This window comes from Haematobia irritans, chromosome 2 (assembly GCF_050003625.1).
Source record: "Haematobia irritans isolate KBUSLIRL chromosome 2, ASM5000362v1, whole genome shotgun sequence".
Classification (NCBI taxonomy): Eukaryota; Metazoa; Arthropoda; class Insecta; order Diptera; family Muscidae; genus Haematobia; species Haematobia irritans.
The window spans coordinates 118,766,532-118,779,175 of record NC_134398.1 but is presented as its reverse complement, the minus strand read 5'-3'; the positions used below and the strand labels follow the sequence as shown (position 1 = coordinate 118,779,175).

General features: G+C 33.8%; 2 protein-coding genes across 4 annotated transcripts; both read right to left on the bottom strand.

The window, feature by feature from the left end:
- Positions 1-2,620: 2,620 nt before the first annotated feature.
- On the bottom strand, positions 2,621-4,724 carry LOC142226089 (small ribosomal subunit protein uS17). Of its 3 annotated transcripts, XM_075295965.1 has the most exons (5): positions 4,599-4,625; positions 4,063-4,182; positions 3,637-3,765; positions 3,093-3,298; positions 2,621-2,846 (listed from the first exon to the last, which is right to left on the bottom strand). In XM_075295965.1, exons 1-5 carry the CDS (start codon positions 4,608-4,610, stop codon positions 2,723-2,725), a joined length of 591 nt encoding a protein of 196 aa, XP_075152080.1. In that variant the 5' UTR covers positions 4,611-4,625; the 3' UTR covers positions 2,621-2,722. The 3 variants fall into 3 exon arrangements, with proteins under 3 accessions (XP_075152080.1, XP_075152078.1, XP_075152079.1); XM_075295963.1 differs by lacking the exon at positions 4,063-4,182 and having other exon boundaries at positions 4,599-4,724; XM_075295964.1 differs by lacking the exon at positions 3,637-3,765 and having other exon boundaries at positions 4,599-4,637.
- A 1,688-nt stretch (positions 4,725-6,412) lies between these two features.
- LOC142226088 (thioredoxin-related transmembrane protein 2 homolog) lies at positions 6,413-8,069 on the bottom strand. Its single transcript, XM_075295962.1, has one exon. It carries the CDS (start codon positions 7,826-7,828, stop codon positions 6,995-6,997), a length of 834 nt encoding a protein of 277 aa, XP_075152077.1. The 5' UTR covers positions 7,829-8,069; the 3' UTR covers positions 6,413-6,994.
- Positions 8,070-12,644: the final 4,575 nt, after the last annotated feature.

Below are 12,644 nucleotides of genomic sequence, written 5' to 3'. Positions count from 1 at the left end.
TAATTCAAGTCTAGCCTTCAATTCGTAAAAATTTTTGGATAACATTTTCCCAAAGTATTTGAAAGAACCAAAAATATTTTTTGTACATTCCGTCCTCTTATATCCATAGATGCTTATAAATGCAATCATCATACATTTTGCTATACTCATAGGAAAATGTTTGCCAAAAAACAATCAACCCAAAGGGAGCCACCGTGGTGCAATGGTTAGCATGCCCGCCTTGCATGCGTGGGTTCGATTCCTGCTTCGACTGAACACCAAAGTTTTTCAGCGGTGGATTATCACACCTCAGTAATGCTGGTGACATTTGAGTGTTTCAAAGCTTCTCTAATGTGCAATGTGGACCGCCATTCGGACTCGGCTATAAAAAGGAGGTCCCTTGATATTGAGCTTAACATGGAATCGGGCAGCACTCAGTTATAAGTGAGAAGTTGACCACTGTGGTATCACAATGGACTGAATAGTCTGAGTCTGAAATACCGGACTGCCGCTATACCTAAACCTAACCCAAAGCATATTTAAGAGTCGAAAATTTTTTTTGCAAATTTTTGAACTCTAACATCCTTAAAAACTTTTAAACACCACAAATACATAATAATATATTGTTTCCTACTAAAATGTAATACTGTATAGTTAGCATAGAAATGAAATTTTGATTACAGAATATAATATTCTATTCAAAGGTTTTATGTGAAAAAATAGTAAGAGGACATATTTACAATCTTGGACAATTTTTCTATAAATTGCAATTGTAGAAATGTGTGCATATTTTACATTGTCTATATTGTTGGAATTGGAAACAGCTATTTAGAAAAATTTTCATCAATCACAGAATCGTTCTCCAACGTCAATTAAAAAATAACATCCAATTACATTTAATTGGTTCAATTATTTTGTACGATTTATTTTTCTTGGAATGTCTTGTAACATTTAAAGCAAATGAGACAAAAGCCCCAATAATGCCTCCAAAAATATTTCTATCGCAACAATTTGCTTGATTCCCATACAATTCGACCAAAAAACTATATATTAAAAAGGCTATATTCCCATGAACTACAATTGAAGGATTTGAAGGACTTCCTCTTAATATTATTTAAAAAAAACTAATTTTTTATCATCTTAAATTCTATTTTTATCTTGAGACTTTTTCAGACAGTCCAAAAATTTCATTCATTAAGAATACCAATGAATACTAAATATCACACCCAAGCAAAAAAGAAAACCTTGGATGTAAATATGTTTAATTTTTTATTTTTGTTTCATTTTCATATAAGTAATATATAGGTGCTAATAATGCAGACTACTAAAAAAATTCAATTCGAAATCATGTAGCGTAGAATGATTTAAAGGTTATCCTTGATTTGCTCAATTTTTATATCGACACCCAGTTTTATTATAAGTATGCTGTAAAGCCCCAAATGGAATTTATGGTACACTTTTTTTTCACACTGCAAACACGACCTAAGCTTTGAAAACCAAATTCCATAGGTGTGAACTACCATCGGGAAGCGCTATCTTTTCAAGTAAATTTGAATTACTAGAAGATGAGGATATACATGCGAACCTGTGGAATTTAAGAATGAAATTTATGAAATTAGCGAAAATTTTAACAAATCTTATACATCTATTAGAGAAAAATGAAATCAGTAGATTAAGGTTTAATTATCAAGTCTTTTCAGCAATTATGTTTATGAAGACCGTCATGATTTTATCATCAAGAAAAAAGAATACTGTTACAATTTTGTTTGGAATTACCTTTGAAGTATAAGTAAATCAGCAATATTTCTGCAACTGCTTTTTGTCCTTATAGAGTTGATTTGATGGATGAGCACATAAGATGACTAGATTTGTCGCCACAAATCATTTTTTGGTGACCATCGTAAAGCTGGCTAAGGAGCTATACCAAAACTGCAAATTGTTTGCTATTTTCCTTGCCCAAATATTTTGAAACGTGATTAATTAATATTTCGATGCTATAGTTAGAAATAAATATTTAAAATCAAAGCAAAAAACAAATAAAATAAATAATGATAGATATTCTGTTGAACTTTGCCAAATTAGACGAATTTCCCAAAAGTCGAAATTTGAAACATCAAAAACTAACAAAAGTCGGCATTTTGCTTCTTATTATATGTCCTAGTTTTTATGCCCGTAGGTATTCGTGTCTACCTGTTATAACTACGTAACACTGTCCCCAATAAGCAAAAACCGCAGATTGGGTTTCTGTTTTTTCGCTAAGGCAAATTTTGATACATCTCCAATGTTTACATATGTGGCCTATTTCATGCATTGAGCATCGAAACGAGTAGCTTTGAATCGCTCTTAAATGTTCTAGTTACGCCAGAGTATGATTAATTCAAACAAATGAAATACCTGAAAAAGAAAAATGAAATTTTATCAGAACAATGTGTATTGTTTATGTATAAACACGGATATGATTTCAATATTTATCAGTTGATTAAGGTTTAGTTATCAAGTCTTTTCAGCAATTATGTTTATGAAGACCGTCATGATTTTATCATCATAAAAGTTTACATTTTAAATTTAAGTCAGTAATTACCTGAAAACAAAAATCCCACGATGCTTTTGTTTTCCCCTTATCATAAAACAAAAGTGTAAATTATTCTTTTTCCGGGTTTAATTTTTCTTTTTATTTAATCAAAGTTTAGTTTGAACATCAAACTACTTCGCTAAAAACCATCAATCTCCATTAGAAAAAAAATTAGAACTTCTTGAAGTTTTTCTTGGAGCCTTGACCCTTACTGACTTTCAATACGTTGAAACGAACAGTCTTGGACAAGGGACGGCATTCACCAATGGTAACAATATCGCCGATTTCAACATCTCTGTGGAAGAAAATAAGATATTGAAAATATAAGAACACTGGTACGCGGAAAAGGAATAGGTTTAATAAAGGCTTTTATAAATTTCAGTTGATTTAGGTTTAATTATCAAGTCTTTTCAGCAATTATGTTTATGAAGACCGTCATGATTTTATCATCATTGTACATCGAGTTAGTTAAACACTATTGTTTAATTTTAAATTGTTTGGAATACGAATTAAAATAATTACATTCGAATGATCAACTCACCTAAAGCAGGGGGAACAATGTACGCTCATGTTTCTGTGACGTTTTTCAAAACGGCTGTATTTGCGTACAAAGTGTAAGTAATCACGACGGATAACAATAGTACGTTGCATTTTGGTTTTACGTACGGCACCAGTTAAGATACGGCCACGAATTCTTACATTACCGGTGAAGGGGCATTTCTTGTCAATGTAGTTACCATCAATGGCCTAAGAGAGTACAAATGAAAAAATGTCCATTACTAGAACGGTTTAGATGGAATACAAAAAATTGCCGCATTTCATAGAATATCTGTTAGCGGAATACTATATATAAATATTTCCCGATTACATATTCAAGATGTAGAAGATACATTTGTTGAAATTATCCTCTGCATCATGGAATCAATGTGCTCTCCATGGAATGTAATGCCATCGATTTCCAATTATCACGATATTCTATTAAATGCTATTGAGGAATATACACTCTTTAAAACAAACTGTCACATAATGGTTAGTCTATCGTTAATGAAGTTTATCAACAAAACAATGATATGGCGTCTACTTACCTCACGAGGAGTTTTGAAACCCAAACCGATATCACGGTGGCGACGTAAGACCTTCTTTTTGGCAATGCCTGGCTTAACCTTTCTGTTTAGGTTAATGCCGAATTGTTTTTGGAAGGCTTTCTCGGTTTGCTACGATGATGCATTACAGGAAGTACAATAACGTTTGGCAGGCAGGCACCAACAAAAGGATAGTGTAAGGGAGAAGTGAAGTGTTGGAGGGTATGGAGGGATTGAGGTATCGAATTCATTCACAGATGTTAGTATAACAAAGGCCGCAAATATTTTGTGTTTTATGTAGTTTTACATAGGCATATGAAGGTTTTTCGGGTACCGTCATTCGTTTTTGTTTTGAGGTGGAAGGGAATATCGTGCAAAGAGAACAAACAAAAAAACACAATATTAGTATGTTTCGTCCAATAATCTCACCTCATTTGGTGTGCGAAACCCCAAACCAATGCTTCGATGGAAACGTGGTTTCTTCTTCATATTTGGCTTGCGCCGGACAACGGGCACCGAAAATTGTTTGCGGAAAGCACGTTCTGTTTGCTACGGAGTGGCAACACCATTAGAGAAATCAATTAAAATGAGCAACAACAAAAGTAAGGTTAATTTCAAATGTTTTTTGGTGTTATTTTTGCAACTATTAAACCAAGGATATGCCATTAACAAATAATTCACATTGTTGGCGTTTCTAATTTGCAAAGTTTTTACTACCTTCGTTGAGCTCTTAACATCACATTCAATATTTTATTAATTTCTCATTGTAGTATTCCTCGTGGTAGCATTAGAGTTTCTTTTTTTGCACCCCGATTTTGATCGATTTTCAGTAGGTATTTTCACACTATCCGGGGCTTGTTTTATAGCACGCTTTATAAATTTTCACAATCAGCATAGTTTAAAACTTTTTGTTTACAAATTCTTTGTTTAAAATCGAAAAACGTAGAATTCTCTTCGCGTCTTACCTGATCAGCCATATTGATGTAAAAGGAAAGAACACACGCGAGCAAAGGAAGTTGAGACGGCAAATTTGACACATCGAAGTGAAGTTGGCTGCAGTTTGTGTGGATTGTATGTGTAGTACCTATTGGCCGACAGATGGCGCTATTATCAAACTATTTGTTTAATCGCCCAATAAATCGAAGGAGATTTTCTTCGTATATTTTTCAATAATAGTAAGTAAGTAATATTTCTTTAGATAGTATTGCAAACGTTATTATTCATCAATCTGGGATAAAACATTTCTCACACCTTCCATCATAGAATCGAAATCTTGGTCTCGTGATGAAATGCTGACCCGATCCAGTCATGCCTGCCAATCCGTCTGGTGAAATCACCTAACTTCCGAACGAAATAGGCTTTCGGCTTGAATCTTGTTATCAATGTTGGTGGGATGGTTGTTACTAATGTAGGTGGGATGGTATTGGTAATGGATCATATAAGGACCACTTTGAGGTATAGCCCGCATATAAACGGAACCCCAGATTTGGCTTGCGGACCCCCTGGAGGAGCAAATTTCATACGGGCCGATAGAAATTTGGTAAGTATTGTTAGGATATGCTCTCTAATAACGAATAAATCGATCCCTAGATTTTACGCAGCCTCCTAAAAGAGTAAATCTCATCCAATCCGGTTGATGTCAGTATATGCCCTCCAATAATTTAAATAATTGTTTATATCAGTCCATAATTATGTATAACCCTCTTATAAACCGATCCCCAGACTTGAAGGAGCTCATGGAGCAGTAAATTTGATCCGACCCGTTTGATCCATGGTATGTCAATATATTACGCTCTAATGTCTTGAAATTTTAAGAAATTGAAATTGCCACCGGCAACTGTTACCACAATCAAAGTAATACGGTTTTTAGTAAGACTTTGTAGACAATCAATGGCGGAGGGTACATAATCGTCTTGCCCGAAATATATATGTACATGTACACTTCATAGTTTATAAATAGATGTCCAATAAAGATTCTAGCTATTTATTAGCAACTTGACGCGTTTCTACACGATGGCGATTCTAACAAGGCCCGTCAAATTCAAAAAAAAAGACAAGGCCCGTCAAATTCAAAAGAAAAGATTCCTAATATATTTTAATAAATACATATCTTAATATTTTTAAACTGACAGTTCTTTGAGAATTGAACTACAAACTTTATCAGAACCAACTGCGGGTTTTTTGCAGGCTTTTTTTGACCAAACACTGCTAATGTTATCATAAGGTGGGTACTATGTTCGGTTTCCACGACAAACACCAACCTGTTTCCATGGTTAAATTTTTGAATCAATTAACTAAAAAATTTGAAATGTCCCGGATCTCTTCCATCAATAATAAATGGATAGAAGATGTAATAAAAATATAATCGTAGTCATAAATATATATATTTGCACTTCTAATTTTGTGTTTTGGTGAAAACACGAACATAGAGGTCACTTATATAAGAATTACACATGTTTGAAAAAAATGCTTTTTATATTTCCAAACAAGTTGCAAGGGTTATTTAAAGACGATTTTCCTGACATTCTAAATGTTTTTGCACACGTGTACCATAGTGCATTTGTTTTTGTGTTCCTTAAGGCTGCTCTGAAAACGACTACATGCTTACACGAAGAGTAGATCAATTGAGATCGCATTGCATGAACTATTATTTATTGAAGGTGAATTTAATGACGTACATCTGAAAATGCATTTTAATGTCAAAAGGTATAGGCTAAAGGCTATAATTCAGCTTACCAAAAATAAAAAAAAAGAGTCGGTAGTTTACAAAAATTCAAAATTAAATTTTATATCTACTATTTTATTTTAAACAAACTTGATCTAAATGACAAAATTAAAAAATATGAACATAAAATACAAGTGTCTAATGTAAATTCATATGGCAGAAAAATCATTGAGTTGGGCGAAATTTTAAATATTCTAAAGGCTTGTTGTCTTTAATGAAAATAAATGCTTAACTCTTACTAAATAAACAATAATGCAAACTAAAATCGAATCGAAATGCAAAGTAAAACCATACTCCTATAAAAGCATAGGTTATTTAAAACAATAAATAATTACAATAACAATTGTATTTGTATAACATAAAATAAAAACACAAACAAGAACAACTAATGACTCGAAGAAACTTATATATATATATGTGTGTATAGTTAGTAGTAAATAAAGACATTCTATTCGAAATTATTAATACATATAATTTAACAAGCGAAGTGGTGGTATCTCATCGGGGCAGTTGGCACGACATAACAAATCAGATATCATTTAAGTGCTTCTTATCAAATGATTAGATGTCACTGTGATTGTACAAATGACGTGAATTCTTTCCCGGATATACAATTTGTTCTCCACTGTCCCATTTTTAATTAGTCTTTTTTGAGTTGGCAGCTATTTGTTGTTGCTGTTTCGATGGCTTCAAGGGATTCTCTATGCACTGTTTGTACAAATTGTTTAGACCAAAAGCGGCCCTCACATTATCGGAGGAAAAGAAAAACTTTTGCAATTTACCCTTAATATCGGCCATAGGGCGTCGTTCGACTTCTTTGCCATTTTGGAATAGGATGACAGTTGGTAATTGTCTGGAGAAGCTACTATCCGACACATGGTACTTTTGTGCAATTTCTGGAAAACGGCCTATATCAATTTTGCCGAATTTCAAGTTATCTAAATTGTATTCGGCCGAAAGTTCTGCAAAAACTGGAGCAAAATTAACACAACTTGGATTCCATACAGTGTAGAAACATATCAACCAGTTAATGCGTTTATCGCGGCTGAGTTCATCCTCAAATGTTTGAGCTGTACGGAAGTAAGTGATGTGTTCTGGACCTTTATAGGATGGTTCTGGTAAAACCATTCCCACCAACACACACATCAACAAATATCCAAGACCGTAACGGAAGTCACCATAAGCCCACAAAATTGCATTAGCAACCTTAGTATACAAGAATGATGAAGATAAATAGTTAACCATTGTTACACTTCCAGTCTTCCTTGACCGTATCATTATGATGATTAGCAGAAAGAAAAGAATCTCTGTTTCTCTGCTGTCCAGTTCACACATTTCGTCACCCAGGTGCTTGAAAATTCTGGAGCATATCGGTATCGTCTTCTTGGAGATTAAGTAGGACAGACCCATAATTATGTTGACCCAATAATAGGGTTTAGCTAGTAGACGTAATTCCTTTTTAAGTGTCATCTTTCTTGGTTCTTCTTTTGAAAGGTTTTCGTTGTTACTTCACTTCACACATGCATTCACAAGATACGTGTGCTAATTTACTTGGTTGTTGTTTTTTAATTAACAGTTTCCTCTGGATTTTTATTAATAGTTTCGTATTTTCAGATTGTCTTCTTACTAACTAGAACTTTACTTCAATGTTCTCTCTTTTTCAGTTCTTATTAAATTGCCCCTTTCCAACGCGCTGTAACGTCACTCTCATCAATGTCTCATAATACGGTGCCGGTGGCAAAATAATGACGGCGTTCAAATAGTATAATCACAATGGGTATATTATCCATGTTCTTTTCATACTACATTCACATTAGACTCGTAATACCTCATTCTTATTACTCCAAAATACCCTTTAACTAGATTTCAACTGTCATTTGCTTTATAAAAAAAATGGATTTCAAATCTACTTTTAGTAGATTTCGAGCCTAATGTGAATGGGGTATAAAAGGAATTTTGGCCGAAATCCTCATAGATTTCAGTAGATTTTCAATAGAGAATTATCAGCTGGCTCTGGGTGGATATCAACAAAATTTTCAAAATCCACTATCAAATGAGTAGCTAACTACCAAAAACACTAATGCTATGTTCCCACCGACTCGTTTTCCTCATTCATTTCTCCAAAAGATTTCCCTGTTCACACCGGGTTGAGATGTTTTAATTTGACAGTTAAGGTGAGTATTAAGTTCGAGTTTAGCCGCTAAAATCGCCATTTTTTCACGATTACTTTTCTTTAATAATACTTTTTAAGGAATACAAACTTTGTGAAAACTTGCTTCGGGCTATTCCCCATCAAGTTATAATAAAATATGCAACAAATATGTATAATTGTATGCCTTTTTTTAATGATTTAGTTTTCACTTTAGTGAAAAAACTCGAACTTAGTACTCACCTTTAAGGTAAGTACTATGTTCGCTTTTCGAGTTGAAATTTTCGCGGTTACTTTATTAAAACAGTTCAATATGAAGTAGACAAATTAACTCAATTGATGCGCAGTTTCTTGTTCTCCTAGATTTCGACAAGACTTTAAAGGAATATTTTGGTTTTAATTTATAATTTTGATTATTTCAGGAAAAGTAATCGCGAAAATAAAGCGATTTTCAACTCGAAAACCGAACATAGTACCCACCTTTACCATGGAAACTAGAAATTCACATTTACTCGAAATTCACATATATGCAACCTATGTCCAAATAATTACCGCGAGCGCAAAGGGAAAAACATTTTTATGTTATTTTCACATTTCCATGTTCTTAAAAGCCTTTGTTTATTATTTTTTTTTTCTATGAAACTTATTTCAATATTTTGACATAATTTTTGAATAGGGTATGTTATTCGGGGTATATTCCAAATTAGGTGGGTTCACATTCTAAAATTGACGTGTTTAGGCCGGTACTCTGTTCGGTTTTCGCGTTGAAACTCCATACAAAACTAAAAAATGCGAAAAATTTGCGAAATTTTTTCCATTTGTGATACTTTGTTTTTTCGTGTTGAAAAACTGTCGTTTATAGCACGGCGCCATTTGCAATGTGAATTAAGAAATAATTTATTTATTAAAAACTATTTGTGCGGGTTTATAAATCAAACACGGACCATATTTTTGTTCCGAAACTATACAAAGGATCAAAGGAATAGCAGATCAATTGCCCAAGGAAAAATAAAATGTTATTTTGTAAAAACAAGCAACAACCACCAACTTAATCCAATATCGCTCCCTGTAAAATAGCGCTCCAAGCTACCTAAAAAAACGCCGCTTTCTATGTGCGAAATAATGGTTTCCATAAAATTTTTTCGCAAGAATGAACATAGTACCGGCCTTTTTGGAGGAAAACTTGTGTTTTGAACTTGTTTTTTAGTATAGGCCGGTACTCTGTTCGGTTTTCGCGTTGAAACTCCATACAAAACCAAAAAATGCGAAAAATTTGCGAAATTTTTTCCATTTGTGATACTATGTTTTTTCGTGTTGAAAAACTGACGTTTATAGCACGGCGCCATTTGCAATGTGAATTAAGAAATAATTTATTTATTAAAAACTATTTGTGCGGGTTTATAAATCAAACACGGACCATATTTTTGTTCCGAAACTATACAAAGGATCAAAGGAATAGCAGATCAATTGCCCAAGGAAAAATAAAATGTTATTTTCTAAAAACACGCAACAACCACCAACTTAATCCAATATCGCTCCCTGTAAAATAGCGCTCCAAGCTACCTAAAAAAAGCCGCTTTCTATGTGCGAAATAATGGTTTCCATAAAAATTTTTCGCAAGAATGAACATAGTACCGGCCTTAAGGTAGGTACTATGATCGGTTTCCGAAGCGAAATCCCATACAAAACCAAAAATGCGAAAAACTACCGAAATATTTTTTCATTTGTGGTACTTTGTTTTTTTCGAGTTGAAAAACTGACATAAAGTGCATAGTCCCTAATTAGGTCGGCTTTAAATCCTTCCATATGTTGAGATTAGTTAGTTTCAAAACATGGCGCCATTTGTAATGTGAATTAAGAAATAATTGATTTATTCAAATGATTTGTGTTAAATTAGAATACAAAAGTGGTTCGCGTTGTTATTTAAAAATGCAATTAGATTGACGAAATAAAAATAACGGAGTGCTATATGTATATAACATATATAACAGCATCTGGTTCTGTAGCCGTTTCTGCCACAGTAGCATCTGCCCTCACATCCCTGACACCCACAATTGCAGCCACTACATCAGCTACAGTGAACAACTCCAACATAGCACCCTCAACACCTGCCACGACCACAGTGGCTGTGACCGCAAATATTGTATTGCAACAACCAAATACAACGGCCGCCCAAGTAGTGAGTGGTCCCATTGGGGTGGCAGCAAATACTACTCCAACATTAGCCACTATTACTAATTCTTCAAATGCAATATCGACTGTTGCTGCCGTTAGTAATACAAATGCAATACTAATGCAATGGTGGTTTCACAATCATCCACAATAGTATCACCAGCAGCTGGATCGAATGTTGTTGTTCCCACCACTACAATGGCTTTAGCAGGAGCTACCGTGGGACTTAAGTCTGGTCCAGATATTACAATGACATTGAACCGTATAAATACGGCAGAGAATGAAGTTGATGTGGAGGAATGTTTACCAGGTGATGTTGTTAAATTGGATTTTGCTGGCGAAGAAGTGGCCGGATGAAATTTTACCCCTAAGGAATGTCTTCTAGGAGTTTCCAATCGACGACCGGTGCCCGTTGGAAACTCCGCCTATTACAACAGTACCATCATCGCTTCAGCCATCAGCAACAATAGCATTCCATCAGCGTCATATTGTAGAGATACAACCAGACCACCATTTATCATCATCCCCTGCTAATTTAGAATTGACTAATGTTATGCTACATAATGTTTGCACAGAACACGAAGAAGTAGAAGAAGCTAATTGTCATAAAATTGCAGATGTAATCGATGAAGATTTCTTTTTTGAAATATGCTTAAAAACGATTTCGTTTTATCTCTGTAAACCCAGTGCTTCTACATTCAACACCCATTTTTTACAAAGAAATGAATTGTATTTTTTTTTTTATTATTTTACCGCTCCTCGTAATTGCTCCCTTTTCTATTTGTTAAGCGAGCTCGTTTTTTGTGTGTAAGAGGCGTAAATGAATGAGAACTGAACAAAAGAAATGTTAATGCAATTTTAATTTTTAATGGAAACAACATGAAAGCTAAATATGAGAAATGATAATTAAAAATTTTTAAATATAACAATATTAATGAAAGAAAGCTGATAATCCAGAAAAGAAAACATTGTGTTCTAGGGTCTTTAATTAGTGCATAAATGTACAAATTAATAAAAAATGATAATAAAATTATAATCGAACTTGTTTTATTTTTATATACCGGGGTATAAGTAATTGGGTGGTCTTATACGTTTTATACTTTTTAATATAAAATTAGTAAATTTTTCTGAACAAAGTTATATCCAAAATAAATGTTTATAGCAAATAATTAAATAATTTTTATTTAAATAGCAAAATAATTTTCTTGTATTCATCATTTGTCCAAAATGATTGCGATAGGCTGGAATGAAACGATTTAATTTCGTTGTGGCTTTTAAATTTCAGTTAGCGGCATTCTTGCATTTTATCAATTCAAAACACTGGTTGAATTTCATAACGTGACTGAAATAGTTATTGGAACTTATACATTGGGAGAGTATAACATCCTTCAGTAAACCAGCCAATTGCTTCTCAATGTATTAATTTCAGTCAACGAAGAGTCTGGTATAGAACACTAACATCCCTTTGTGACGAAATATAAGTCGGGAACAGTGACTTTGGCTTAGGGACTACCCTTGAACTTGAGTTATGGGCTTAAGTTGGTTGTTCCCCCCGATGTAACAACATTGGCAAATGAAATGGCGTTATTATCCTTTGTGGGAACCGTGGTGGTGACCACTGGATTTGAAATTGCTAGTGAGGCGGCAACAGCATGGTATTGCAATGCGATTGTGTAGATATTGTGGACACCAACGAATTAAGTTTGTTGATGAATGAGTCCATTGCATGATGTAAAAGTTAGCATAACACCGGAATTATATGTTTTTTTGATGTGCGTTACAAATTGACGGTATCCATTTGGAAAAGCTGAAGAAGACAATGTACCACATGTTGTAAAAGCTGTTGCAGAATGTGGTAAGACACCAGGAGTAGAGCGGCTGGAGCTTTATTCTTAACAATTATTAGTGTCCAGTGCTGTATGAGATTTTTTTGGAAAACAATCCAAAAACTGGTAGAAAAACACT

What these genes read in the sequence shown, in the direction of transcription:
- LOC142226088 (XM_075295962.1), bottom strand. Translation starts at nt 7,828, where the DNA reads ATGACACTTAAAAAGGAATTACGTCTACTAGCTAAACCCTATTATTGG.
- LOC142226089 (XM_075295965.1), bottom strand. An exon ending in GGTTTCGCACACCAAATGAG is followed by an intron (nt 3,766 to 4,062) that starts GTGAGATTATTG and finishes GCATCATCGTAG; the next exon opens with CAAACCGAGAAAGCCTTCCA. An exon ending in GTTTCAAAACTCCTCGTGAG is followed by an intron (nt 3,299 to 3,636) that starts GTAAGTAGACGC and finishes GTACTCTCTTAG; the next exon opens with GCCATTGATGGTAACTACAT.